The sequence below is a fragment of the Neophocaena asiaeorientalis genome, unplaced genomic scaffold (assembly GCF_003031525.2).
Source record: "Neophocaena asiaeorientalis asiaeorientalis breed wild unplaced genomic scaffold, Neophocaena_asiaeorientalis_V1.1 scaffold327, whole genome shotgun sequence".
NCBI classification, from domain to species: Eukaryota; Metazoa; Chordata; class Mammalia; order Artiodactyla; family Phocoenidae; genus Neophocaena; species Neophocaena asiaeorientalis.
Genome location: NW_020174560.1, coordinates 4,383,677 through 4,396,113, shown reverse-complemented (window position 1 = coordinate 4,396,113; position 12,437 = coordinate 4,383,677). Strand labels below are relative to the sequence as shown.

General features: G+C 55.2%; 1 protein-coding gene across 2 annotated transcripts; it reads left to right on the top strand.

Moving 5' to 3' along the window:
- Positions 1-10,988, top strand: SEPTIN4 (septin-4). 2 transcript variants are annotated; one of them, XM_024757659.1, is made up of 12 exons: positions 2,371-2,430; positions 4,565-4,858; positions 5,202-5,295; positions 5,731-5,817; positions 6,321-6,444; positions 9,130-9,264; positions 9,378-9,495; positions 9,584-9,685; positions 9,883-9,979; positions 10,073-10,235; positions 10,395-10,494; positions 10,766-10,988. In XM_024757659.1, the coding sequence occupies exons 1-12, from the start codon at positions 2,371-2,373 to the stop codon at positions 10,823-10,825; spliced, it is 1,434 nt and encodes a 477-aa protein (XP_024613427.1). In that variant the 3' UTR covers positions 10,826-10,988. The 2 variants fall into 2 exon arrangements, with proteins under 2 accessions (XP_024613425.1, XP_024613427.1); XM_024757657.1 differs by lacking the exons at positions 2,371-2,430; positions 4,565-4,858 and adding an exon at positions 1-103.
- Positions 10,989-12,437: the final 1,449 nt, after the last annotated feature.

The following is a 12,437-nucleotide window of genomic DNA, read 5'->3' as shown; positions in this document are numbered from 1 at the left end:
CTCTTCCTCGCCCACCTACCCTAGGCTCAGGGACCAGCACCAACTTCCTTGGAAAACACACACAGGAGGCCCGCAAACACTGCCTGCCTCGCCAAGAGGGATGGTGAGACGCTTGGGCCCTCCCTTCCCACAGCACCATCTGCCCAGGGACCTCAGAGAGAGGGAGGCCCAGCCACCATCCTACCCCGTGGGATCAGCTATATCCCTCTGCCTCTGAGACAGGAACCATGGGGAATCTTCCTCCTGCTGCATCCTCCCCCCTCCCCCCAAACGAGGTCCCTCTGCAGTGATGGAGGGTGGAAGGAACTCATTCCTGCCACCTGCCTGTGGTGGGAGGAGAAACAGTAACCCCAGCCAACCACCCTGAAGACCCCCCAGGTTGGAAGTTTTGATGTTTGGCCGTGAGGGTGCAAGCTGTTTTCCTGCCATCATTGCCAAAGCCTGCCACAAGCACATTATGCTCCAGGCCCTATGCCAGCTTCTCCTCCCAGTCTGGGAGCCCCCTAGCCTTTGCCCTCCGCATTGGGAAGCACAGGCTGTTTACAGCAGGAGGAGATCCGTGGCCAGCCTGTGGGGCAGGATGTTGGCTGTGGGCAGCCTCCAGAAAGGAACTCCCCGGGCCCTGTGGAATCAGAAGCTTCCAGGTCTAGAAAGGCCAGCCTTTTGGGCTCTTCTCTCTCAAGCTGTGTCCAGGCCAAGGCCCAAGTCTTGGCCAGGAAGTCTTGGTGACACTGTGACCTTCCCCAAAGGGGGGTTTCCTGGGAGAGGCCAAGTGGTGCCTGCCTTTATCCCTGCCCCCATCCTTCTCCTCACATGGGGACGGACAGACTGATTGTACCAGGGATGGAAGCCTGGGGGAGCACTGATTGTTCTTAGTGCCAAGTGTCCCTAGTGCAGGGGCCGAGAGGGGCTTTTTCTGCCACACACTAAGTTCAGTTCAGCTGAGGTCTTGGTGCTTCAACTTGGCTGAGGCCACCCTGTTCCTCTGCATTTAAAGGCACCCTGTCACCACCAGAGTCCTCAGCCTCAGGCCCCTGCCTCAAGCCAGCCCAGTCCTTAAGCTGACTGGGTTCATGTCAAGCCAGACTTCTCTATGAGGGTCACTTTGTGAAAGGAGATCAGGCACCCAGCTGCTTCAGAGGTCAGTGGGGAGAGCTCCCCAGCCCAGGAGCCCCAGGCGTTTTTAATTGGCATGCAAAAAGGAGGACTTGGCTAACATTAATAACCATCCTGTGACCCGAGATGTACCTTCTCTCCCCAGGTTCAAAGCAGCTTGAGGCATCTGCCATCTGGGAGTGCTTTCTTTCCCCAGCCTTCCTGGGAGGCAAGGAAGGGCCATTCACGATTGGACATTAAGGCCCTGAAATTAAGACACTATTCAAAATCACAAAGGGTATTTCTAGCCAAACCAGAAACACTGGCCTCCTGACTCCTAGTCAAGTGCTCCATCTGCTCCCAGTTAGGTCCCTCAGTTTGTCTCCCACCTAATCGGCGACTTTGAAGCCTCTGGGATCCCAGCCTCTCCTTGACCTGAACTCATGCCCCTCAGAGACCAAGTGTTAGCGGCTCCCCTGCTGACTCTCTGAAAGTGATGGGGTGATGAAAGTGATACAGGTCCCCATGAGTCAGAGGTCAGGTGTCCTAGGATGGAAGGAGTCCCTGCAGCAAAGGCCTCTCTGTGGCTGGGACTCTCTGCAGGGAAATCTAGGGGCGGATTTCTGAAGGCAGTGCGGTTCTCCACTGAGAGAACACAGAGGGACACTGGGAAGAAAAGTGGGGCCATTCCTAAGAGAACATACACCCAGGGGATTATAGGACACCCCACACTACTTCAGCACTGCTTGAAGTTAAGGTGAAAGAGATTGGAATCCTTTGGGCCTGGAGTCTCCTGGGTAGCTGCCCCACGTACTGATGGACCAGGTCACCTTGGGGACAGGTCTCAACCCTCTGACAGGCCTCGGTGTCCTTGGGGGTTACAGGAGAGGCCAAGTGGATCAAGAGCCTGTGTTGCAGACAGACTTGGGAGGCTGGTGCTGTGCCCATCGGGGTAGGCAGCGGGCAGGCATCACGGAGCAGCCAATCAGAGGAGGAGGGGACTGCAGAAAAAACGAGTGATCCTGCTGCAGCTGAGCTGTCCTTGGAGGGTGGGAGCCACGGGAAGGGAGGAGGAGGGGTTGGGGAAGGACATTCCACAGGCTTTTTTGGCCCCTGACAGACACAGGGGGGTCAGAGAGAAAGGGAAAGGAGCAAGTCAGGACGCTGGATTCCAACAAGAGCATCAAGACCAGGCTGTTTCTGTGTGTGAGGAACTTTTCTTGGGAGATAAAATTAGACCTAGAGCTTGCTGACAGGGAGTCTGAAGCGTGGGACATGGACCGCTCACTGGGATGGCAAGGCAGTTCTGTCCCTGAGGACAGAACTGAAGCTGGGGTAAGGCGCTGCTCTGGGAGATGGGTGGACCCGCCCTGTGTTCCCCCTGCATTGTCTGGGATTGGGGCTCAAAGTCAGAAAATGATTTGGTCACTGGCGGAGCCGGGGGCAGGGAAGGACAGACAGGAGGTGAGGCCCCTCGTGTCCTAACTCCTTGTCTAGAGCCCCTGTGGGCCCCTCCGTGCTCATGAGCAGCCCCCTGGCATGGAGAGTGGCACTGGGTTCCTGGTGACTCTACCTGAATATTGCAAGGGCTGGGGATCTCCATCAGTGCCTTCCTTTCTCCCTTCCTTGCAGCCCCGCTGCTCAGTGCCCCTGGGGAAACCAGGCGGAGTGCAGTCCTCTCTCTCCCACCCTCAGCCTGACCCCCAGACCGACTGCTGCGTCACTGTGGGGTTGTGCAGAGGGGCAGGATTTCCCCGAATTCCCCAGACTCTTCAGCTGCCACCCCCAGCCCCATCCCTTCTCTGTTGCCATATAATTAATCGTCCAAGCTGGGACACTTTGCAGAGTGAAAAGGGGCAGTTATGCCAGAACAACAAACATAAACTGGGATGTATGGTCACCCCACCGGCCCCCACAAATACTGTGGGTAAGAAAAAGCCTGTTGGGTCAGGCTTGCCTCAGGACTGTCTCTTCTGGCCACTTGGCCCCTACCTGCTGTTTCCAGTTTCCGTCTAAAAGGCCCCTTTTCCTGTCTAGGCAAGCCCTGGAGACTACGGCTATAAGCAGGTATGGGGACTTGAGAGGCGACAGCCTGCAAGTAGCTCCTAGGGGACTTTCCCCTCTAGCCTCCCCCTCTAGTCCCTTCCCTCTGCATAAACCCGGCAGCGTGACTGCATCCCTCAGTTCTTCCCTTTGTAAAACCGGGGCCTGCAGGAAGACCGCGGCTATGTTATCTCCCCTCACCCTGGCTGGGACTCCTCAGTGGTCTGGGGTAGCCCCCACTGGCTTGGCTGATTCCCAGAGGGTGAGTCAGCCTGTGAAGCCAGCCCTTGTCCGTTGTCTGGGGGAGGCACGTGGGTTTTGTGAGGCCGAGCTGAGCCCAGCACCGCCAGGCACTCCGCAAAGGGGGCTGGCCCCAAAGGAGAGAGAGGAAGCTTTAGGGTCTGGAGCTGAGGGTCAGAGTAGTGGGGGGGCAGTGACCTGCCTTCCCAGCTGGAGATGGAGTGGAGCAGGTCTCCACAGAGGAGCCAGCCCCTCGCTGCCTACCACCCGTGCGGTTCACAGTTGAGACCAGGCCCCCTCCCGCACTGCAGGCCAAAGCCTATCTCTGGGCACAGGGGGCAAGGGGCAGCTGCGGGTGCTTCCCCCTATACATCCCTCGCAGTTGGGGGCTGTCAGAAGTGTCCTGCCGTCCTCCCTCACCTGGTCCCTCCCAGCTCCCCTTCACCCACACTCAGCATCCACTGGCAGGTTTCCCCTTTGCTCCTGGGGCCCAGGCTCAGGTTCTGTGTGGCTCAGTGTCTGGAATAAGGGGGGTCAGGTCAGCTGTACTGAGTTCTGGGCAGTGAGTCCTGGGGAGTGAGCACCTCCAGTAGAGTCTGCACCTCAGTCCCAGAGCTCAGCGCCTGCAGTGACAGGAGGCGAAGAGACCCCTGCTGACTCTTGATTTGCCTGGGGCTGGGAGCTCCCTTCTCCCCTCCCTCGCTCCTTCCTGCCCCTACCCCATTCTGGCTGTCTGCACTCTCCTTGAGTCCTGAGCCACAGTCTCCTCTCGGCTCTGATGCCTCTGTCTGCTCCCGCTCATTCAGCCTGACTTCCTGGCCTTTGGGGCAGTCCCCGGTCCTGGCTTGGAAGGGCAGCCTCAACAAGCACCCTGCTGAGAGGGACCATTGGGGCTGGAGCTACTCAGTTCCCAAACTGGAGCAGTTTGCAAGGGCTCTGGGGGCTGCCCAGGGCTGCTGCTGGACCCCAGGGCCTTTCCTGACGTCTTGGACCCTTGCACCAGGGAGGCATGTGAGCAGTTGCGGGAGGGATGGTGAGCGCTTCCTCTGGCTTGGCCGCCTGTGCAGTTTCTTTCCCTTGTAACCATAAGTGCTTTCCTTTCTCCCTCTCGCCTTCTCCTGTCTTCCTCCTTCATTCTGCCCTTCCTGCCACCTGCCCGCCTACCGCCCCCACCCCGAACCCTCAGATCAAGCGCTTTCTGGAGGACGCGGATGATGCAGAACTGAACAAGTTCGTGAAGGATTTCCCAGGAAGCGAGACCTACCACCAACCAGAGGCCAAGACCTGGGTGTCCAGGCCCCAAATCCTGGAGCCGAGGCCCCAGGCCTCGGACCTCTGCCAGGATGACCTGGAGTTCAGACCTCCTTCGTGGCCCCAGCCCTCTGACAGCCAGCAGTACATCTCTGCCTCAGCCCCTCTCAGCCCCTCAGCCCGGCCCCGCAGCCCGTGGGGCAAGCTCGATCCCTATGACTCCTCTGAGGTAGAGCCTCCAGCCCTGCCTTTGCCTTTCAGTGGGCTGGTGCAGGAGGACCCAGGGAGGGAGGAGAGGGAGCCCGAGCGTGTGTGTACGTGCACGTGTGTGTGTGTGCGTGCGCACGCATGTGCGTGCTGAGCTGGAGCCCCTCTCTGTCCTGTGTTGGCCCCAACTCTGTGGTGTCACCCCCCAGGTATGTTGGAAACTGACAATACCAGCAGGGACGGGAGCCCAGCTGGTAGCCCCAGGTGGGGCCTCAAAGGAGGCTGGCTCTGCTCTTTAAGGCTGGCGTTGGGTCCTGGGGTTCTTCTGCCTATACCCTGATGCACTCTGCCTTCTCGTCCACTAGGATGACAAGGAGTATGTGGGCTTTGCGACCCTTCCCAATCAAGTCCACCGAAAGTCCGTGAAGAAAGGCTTTGACTTTACCCTCATGGTGGCAGGTAGAGCAGGGGTGGGGCAGGGCAGGGCTGGGCAAGAGGTGTCTCAAGTGGGGATGGTCTATATGTGGGGAGTGGGCATGGGTAGGGCAGGGGAAAGCCAGGGGCTGTGCCTTTTTGCAAAATAGCTGGGAGACGTGGGTGGCCAAAAGTATGTATATGTTGCAGGAGAGGGGGTGGTGACAAGGTACAAAGAATATTTAACCCTCAGCTTTCTAGTAGTTGCCTTTCTCTGTGTGACCTTGGGCAATCTCTTATCCTCTCTGGGCCTCATCCAAATGAGAAGGCTGGACGAGCTCTTCCAGCTCTGCTGTAGTTTAGTCTCTTCCCAATTAGATGAGAGAGCGGCTGCCCCCGCAACCCCGCCACCTTGGTCCGGCGGGGTTGCCTCTTGGTTACAGATCTGATTTGGTGCCTCTGTCCTCTCTCCCCTGTCAGGAGAGTCTGGTCTGGGGAAATCCACTCTCGTCAATAGCCTCTTCCTCACTGATCTGTACCGGGACCGGAAACTCCTCAGTGCTGAAGGTGAGGAAAGGAGAGGAGCATGGAGACAAGCAGGCAGAGCTGACTTGGGAAATCGAACTGACTGCAGGCTCTGAGGGATGGGACCTTCCCCAGCACGCAGGAAGCCATGGCTTCCTAGAGAGACTGCTGGCATCTCTCTGTAGGCCTATTTGGCCTGGAAGCCCACCAGCCAGCTCCCTAAAGATTTGGGTGCCGAAGCCGGGCAGGGACCAGAGTCCTGCTCTTGGAGTGAGTCTCTGACCCCCAAAGGATTCCAGGAATCCGAGAAAAGAGCCGGGAGCAGAGAAGAGGCTGGGGCCAGAGCCAACAGCCACCGGCATTTCCTGTGTTGGGAAATGTGCTCCTTGCTGGTTCCCAGAGAACAGGCCCCCAGGCAGCCCCCGGGGGCGGGAAGGGGGGCAGTGTGGGTGAGGCAGTCTGGGCAGCACTGGCTGGGGTGGGTGGTGTGTCCTGACTGGGCAGGTCCTTGCCCTTGCCCTGGCCTCAGTTTCCCCCTTCTCCAGAGCGGATCATGCAAACAGTGGAGATCACTAAACATGCAGTGGACATAGAAGAGAAGGGTGTGAAGCTGCGGCTCACCATTGTGGACACACCGGGTTTTGGGGATGCGGTCAACAACACAGAGTGGTATGTCTGACCAAGCACAGCCCCTGCCCCGACCCCCACCAACTCCGTACACACACACAGGGGCGCACAGGCTGTCAAGAAGAAGGGGTTTGTGCCCTCGAGCGTGCCACTGCCCTTTACCGGACAGCTGTCTCCTCTGTAAAGTGAGAGGGAAGGCCTTGGAACAGATAATCTCTAATGTTCCGTTGATTTGACCCACAATTCTAGAATGGGGTTGAGGACACAGATAGGAAAGAAGAGCCTCAAGAAAGCAAACACATGTGAAAACGTGTAGCACAGTGCCTGACACATAGTAGGTGGTCAGTAGTTGTCACCCTCCCTCCTTCCATTCCTTTCACCAGCAACATTTTAGGTGTTACAAGCAAGTTATTAAAGACGTGAGAGTGCGTGGAGGGAGGGGTGAGGGGAGAAATAAGAGGCAAAGGGAGAGCATGGGTGGAACTTTGTTTAAACTCCCGGGACCCTCTAGGCCACCTGCCAAAATAAAAGGTGGCTTACCAGCCCCACCGCAATCATCCCTGACATTTTTTTCAGGAACTAGAAGGATGCTTAGATAATGGTCAGTCAGACAGACCTGAATAGATGAGGAGGAGAATGGGTGATAAGGACAGGAGAAATGGTGATGCCTTTGATGAGGGAGTTAGGCAGGGTGGTGCTGAGACACCTAGACTGAGAGTTCAGGTCTTGATGCAGCATTTAGGAACTGCGTGATCTTGAGCAAATGACCACATTCCCATTTCTTCAACTGAAAAATGCTGGCCTTACCACCTCACCCAGTTGATCTGAAAATCAACCCAGAAAGATGCATGTGAATATGCATTAAAAACATACAGTTTTGGGATTCCCTGGTGGCGCAGCGGTTGAGAGTCCGCCTGCCGATGCAGGGGACACGGGTTCGCGCCCCGGTCCGGGAAGATTCCCACATGCCGCGGAGCGGCTGGGCCCGTGAGCCACGGCCGCTGAGCCTGCGCATCTGGAGCCTGTGCTCCGCAACGGGAGAGGCCACAGCAGTGAGAGGCCCGCGTACCGCAAAAACAACAACCTAAAAAAAGCATACAGTTTTTACAGGGCTGTGTACCTTATACTCATGAATATTAAGATGATAATTTCAGGATCAGTGAAACATAAAAATGTGGGGTCCCAAAAAAAAAAAAAAAATGTGGGGTCCCCTGTTCAAAATGATTAAGAATTTCAGCATGGCCACAGCAGAGGATAAACCAAACGTGGGCCTCTCTGAGCGCAGGGCCCCGGTATGACTGCACGGGTCACACGCCCAGGAAGCTGACCCTGGATAATTGCCTCACAGACTGACCAGACCCTTACGGACCTTTCTGTGCTCTGAACCACCACTATCCCCTCCATTTGTGTTTGATCATCACAACATGTGACTTTCGGCTCAGGACATTGGTTCATCTTCAACGTCATGACCTAAGCCTTGAGGGGAGGGCCGCTTCTTATATTCTTGCCACACGCTGTGCTGGTACATGGTGCATGGTCTCTGTAAATAGTCCTGCTGGATTGAGGCGGTCTCCAGTCATCACCACCCTTCCGGATCGGGGACTACGTCTCAGCAAACTGGGCTCGCCCTGAAACTCGAGCCCCAACCAGCACCTGCCTCCTACTTTAGCAAGTATCATTCCCTCCTTCAATCAGTCAGTCTACTTACCTCCTCTTGCCTTCCATAATAATAATAATTTCACCTGCCTGGCACCTCACAGTTTGCAGGGCACCACCACGTGTTCTCATTTAGTGAAGCAGCAGATGAGGTGTCCAGCCTGTGCTAGACATTTTAAGGGATGCAGAGCAAGTGTAAATAATTCTTGTCACCGGGAGGCTTACAGTCTAGTGGCGATGGGAGTGGGGGAGTGGGGGGCGCAGCAGGTCTCTAACGTGTGTCAGTCAGGTAAAAACTTAGCTTAGTAAGTGGGTTGGGCATCGTGGTGGCAAACACACTGAACTAGGAGTCAGAAGGCCAGGAGCCTGAGTGGGTAGAGAATTTGCTAGCTAAAGTGATCTGGATTAAGTCTCTTCGCAGCTCTGGATTTAGCTTCTTCACGTATAAAATGCAAATAATGATGTTCATAATGCCCACCCATCAGGGCGCCTATCAGTGAGGATGAAACTCAATAACAGAAGAGCAAGAGACTTGAAAATTGAGGTGGTTGAATATATATATATATACATATGAAACCTCTGTGTGTGGTGACGGGAAGGGGGGAGCAGTGTGCATTGCTCTAGTCACAGGACCCTTCACGGGAGAGATGGTTCTTGGATATGGCTTTGAAGGATGGAGTGGGCTTGGAGAGGTGGAGGAGAGGATGGAACCACACGAACAAAGGCTCTGAGGCTGAACTGTGAACCTGACTTAGGGCTGCCCTGGCCTCCAGTTGGTTTTCACCTGCCGGCACCTTGCTAGTCTTACTGCTTTGTTTGGTCACCTGGGCTCTTTTCCTTTCATCAAGCTAGTATTTATTGACCTCTGTCTGTGTGCTTAGTCTGATTTTCTGTCAGGATGTTTGAGATGCACCCCTGACCCACCCAGGTACCTCCCTGATGATGTAATAAAGCAAGTCGGGGAATAGCAAAGTCTTGAAAAGACTGCTCGGGGCGTGGGCTCCTTGCAGGCCCAGAGCTCACTAGGCAGCCCTCACTTCCAGTTTCTCTGCTTGTCTGTCCCTGCCCCAGCTGGAAGCCTGTGGCAGAATACATCGACCAGCAGTTTGAGCAGTATTTCCGAGATGAGAGTGGCCTGAACCGCAAGAACATCCAAGACAACAGGGTGCACTGCTGCCTGTACTTCATCTCGCCCTTCGGCCACGGGTATGGTCTGAGCCTGAGGCTCCTGACACCACCGGGTGTTGCCAAGGGAACAGGCCAAGAGCACCAGGGGCAGGGCTGCCACTAGCAGGTGGTCACAGTTTCCTGTTCCCCAGGCTCCGGCCATTGGATGTTGAATTTATGAAGGCCCTGCATCGGCGGGTCAACATCGTGCCTATCTTGGCAAAGGCGGACACACTGACACCTCCAGAAGTGGAGCGCAAGAAACGCAAAGTGAGGGAAGCTGGTGGGGGAGGGGAGCAGGTGGGCTTCTGGAAAGGATGGGGTCCCCAGAACTATGGGCCCCTCATGTGTTTGCCAGATCCGGGAGGAGATTGAGCACTTTGGAATCAAGGTCTACCAGTTCCCAGACTGTGACTCTGACGAGGATGAGGACTTCAAATTACAGGACCAAGCCCTAAAGGTGGGGCCACCCCAGGGCATCCCTTTCCCATCTTGTTTCTTCTGGGCAGAAAAGAGAAGTAGAATTCTATACAAGGGTGGGCTATTGGGGTGGAAGAGGACCCTGGTTTCCTAGCATGAACCAGAGAAGATGAAGATAAAGGTGGAAAGGAACAGGTGAGAATGGTGGTGTTGACAGACACCCCTAACTTCTTCCAGGAAAGCATCCCATTTGCTGTAATTGGCAGCAACACTGTGGTAGAGGCCAGAGGGCGGCGAGTTCGGGGCCGGCTTTACCCCTGGGGCATTGTGGAAGGTAAAGCACTGAGCTTGTGACCAGGGTATCTCCTTGCCCTCAATGGTTCTCCTCTACCCATGCGCCTGGCTGACCCCTAGCCTTGCTGTGCAGTGGAAAACCCAGGGCACTGCGACTTTGTGAAGCTGCGGACAATGCTGGTGCGTACTCACATGCAGGACCTGAAGGACGTGACCCGGGAGACACATTATGAGAACTACCGGGCACAGTGCATCCAGAGCATGACCCGCCTGGTGGTGAAAGAACGGAATCGCAAGTATGGCCAAAGGCCAGGACAGAGCTGGCAGGGGTGGGGTTTGGGACACAGCCTTGGGTGAGACAAAGCCCTTCCTTTGTTCTATAGGCTCTGGGCTCAATCCAAGCGGGTGCTGGGGTCTCCCTAGCCTTACCAACCCCCCTTTCCCCTCCCCCTCAGCAAACTGACTCGAGAGAGTGGTACCGACTTCCCCATTCCTGCTGTCCCACCAGTGACAGATCCAGAAACCGAGAGGCTGATCCGAGAGAAAGATGAGGAGGTGAGAGTTGGGTGGGGCAGTAGGGGTTGCCGGCCTGAGAGGACCCCTGCTTAATCACAACCCTCAGTATCTCTTGGTTTGGGAATAGGAATATCCCTGGCCCTGGTACATATCTGGATCCTGGATTGGTGGCTTAGTGGTTCCACCCAGAGACTCCATCACACCTCAGGGCTACCAAGGCCCTGGCTGAAGGGATTAGAGGTTGGGGGCACTTCTCTAAATCTATAGGACTCTCTGAAAGGCCCCACTTTGATTCATGTGCCTGTTCCAGCTGCGACGGATGCAGGAGATGCTGCACAAAATCCAAAGGCAGATGAAGGAGACCCATTAGCTGGCTTTCAGCCTTGAATATTTAAATGCCGCCTCTTCGTCCTGCCTATGCCGGCCCCTCCCAGCACCAGCTCTGCTCAGGCCCCTGCAGCTACTGCCACTTCGCCTTACATCCCTGCTGCCTCCCCAGAGACTCACAGGAAATAAAGTTTAACAAATCTGTAGGTGGCTTCTGGTGTCACTGTCTGTATCTTTATAAATTTATTTATTTTATTTATTTTTGGCTGCGTTGGGTCTTCGTTGCTGTGCGCGGGCTTTCTCTAGTTGCGGCGAGTGGGGGCTACCCTTCGTTGCGGTGCACGGGCTTCTCATTGCAGTGGCTTCTCTTGTTGTGGAGCACAGGGTCTAGGCACGCGGGCTTCAGTAGTTGTGGCATGGGGGCTCAGTAGTTGTGGCTCATGGGCTCTAAAGCGCAGGCTCAGTAGTTGTGGCGCACTGGCCTGGTTGCTTCACGGCATGTGGGATCTTCCCGGACCAGGACTCGAACCGTGTCCCCTGCATTGGCAGGCAGATTCTTAACCACTGTGCCACCAGCGAAGCCCACTGTCTGTATCTTTACCATCTCAGGGAAACCAAGGAGATCCTAGGACCCCGTTTTGAAAGGTTGCTGGAGGAGGGTGCTGGCTTCTGACTTTTAGTAGGGAAGGGAGAGTGGGGAAAACTTTCCCCTCTCATGACAGGGTTCAGTCCGTGCTCAGAATCCAGCCTGGCCTGTCCATCCTCCTGACTGTATCTCTCCTGCCCCTGTTATATGGAGCCCCTCTCATCTTTACCACATACGGTACTGACAACCCCATAGAAGTTTACGTTTTAATATCTCCCCCGAGAAAACATCGTATTAATTGCATGCAGCCTTCGTATTTCCCCTGATTTGGGAAAAGGGATATGTAGTACGAATTAAGCTCTGTACTCTAGGAAGCCTGTGATAGAGCACTGAACAAATGCTGAAACCCCTGTAATCACCAAACACTATAGTAAGTGCTGGGAATGGATAGAGTACAATCATCGTCCTGGAAGAATTCATTTAACAAATATTTATTAAGCATCTGCTAGTTTGCAGACACTTTTATTTCTTTCTTAATTTTTATATTATTTAATTATTTAATTATATTTTTGGCTGCGTTGGGTCTTCGTTGCTGCATGCGGGCTTTCTCTAGTAGAGGCAAGAGGGGGCTGCTCTTCATTGCGCTGCGTGGGCTTCTCATTGCAGTGGCTTCTCTTGTTGCGGAGCATAGGCTCTAGGCGCGCGGGCTTCAGTAGTTGTGGCACGGGGGCTCAGTGGTTGTGGCTTGCAAGCTCTAGAGCGCAGGCCCAGTAGTTGTGGTGCACAGGCTGGGCTGCTCTGCGGCATGTGGGATCTTCCCGGACCAGGGCTCGAACCGTGTCCCCTGCATTGGCAGGCAGATTCTTAACCACTGCACCACCGGGGACGTCCCAACAAACACTGTTTTAAGCCTTGGAGTTAAAGCACTGAACACAGGTAAGGTTCCAGTTTTCCTGGAATTTACTAAATGTAGTAAAAGTCCCAGTGTCCTAGAAGAAAGAGACATGTGAGGACATAATGGCCCTGGGGCCTGCTATTAAAGCATTCAGGCCCACTCCTGAACTGAAGC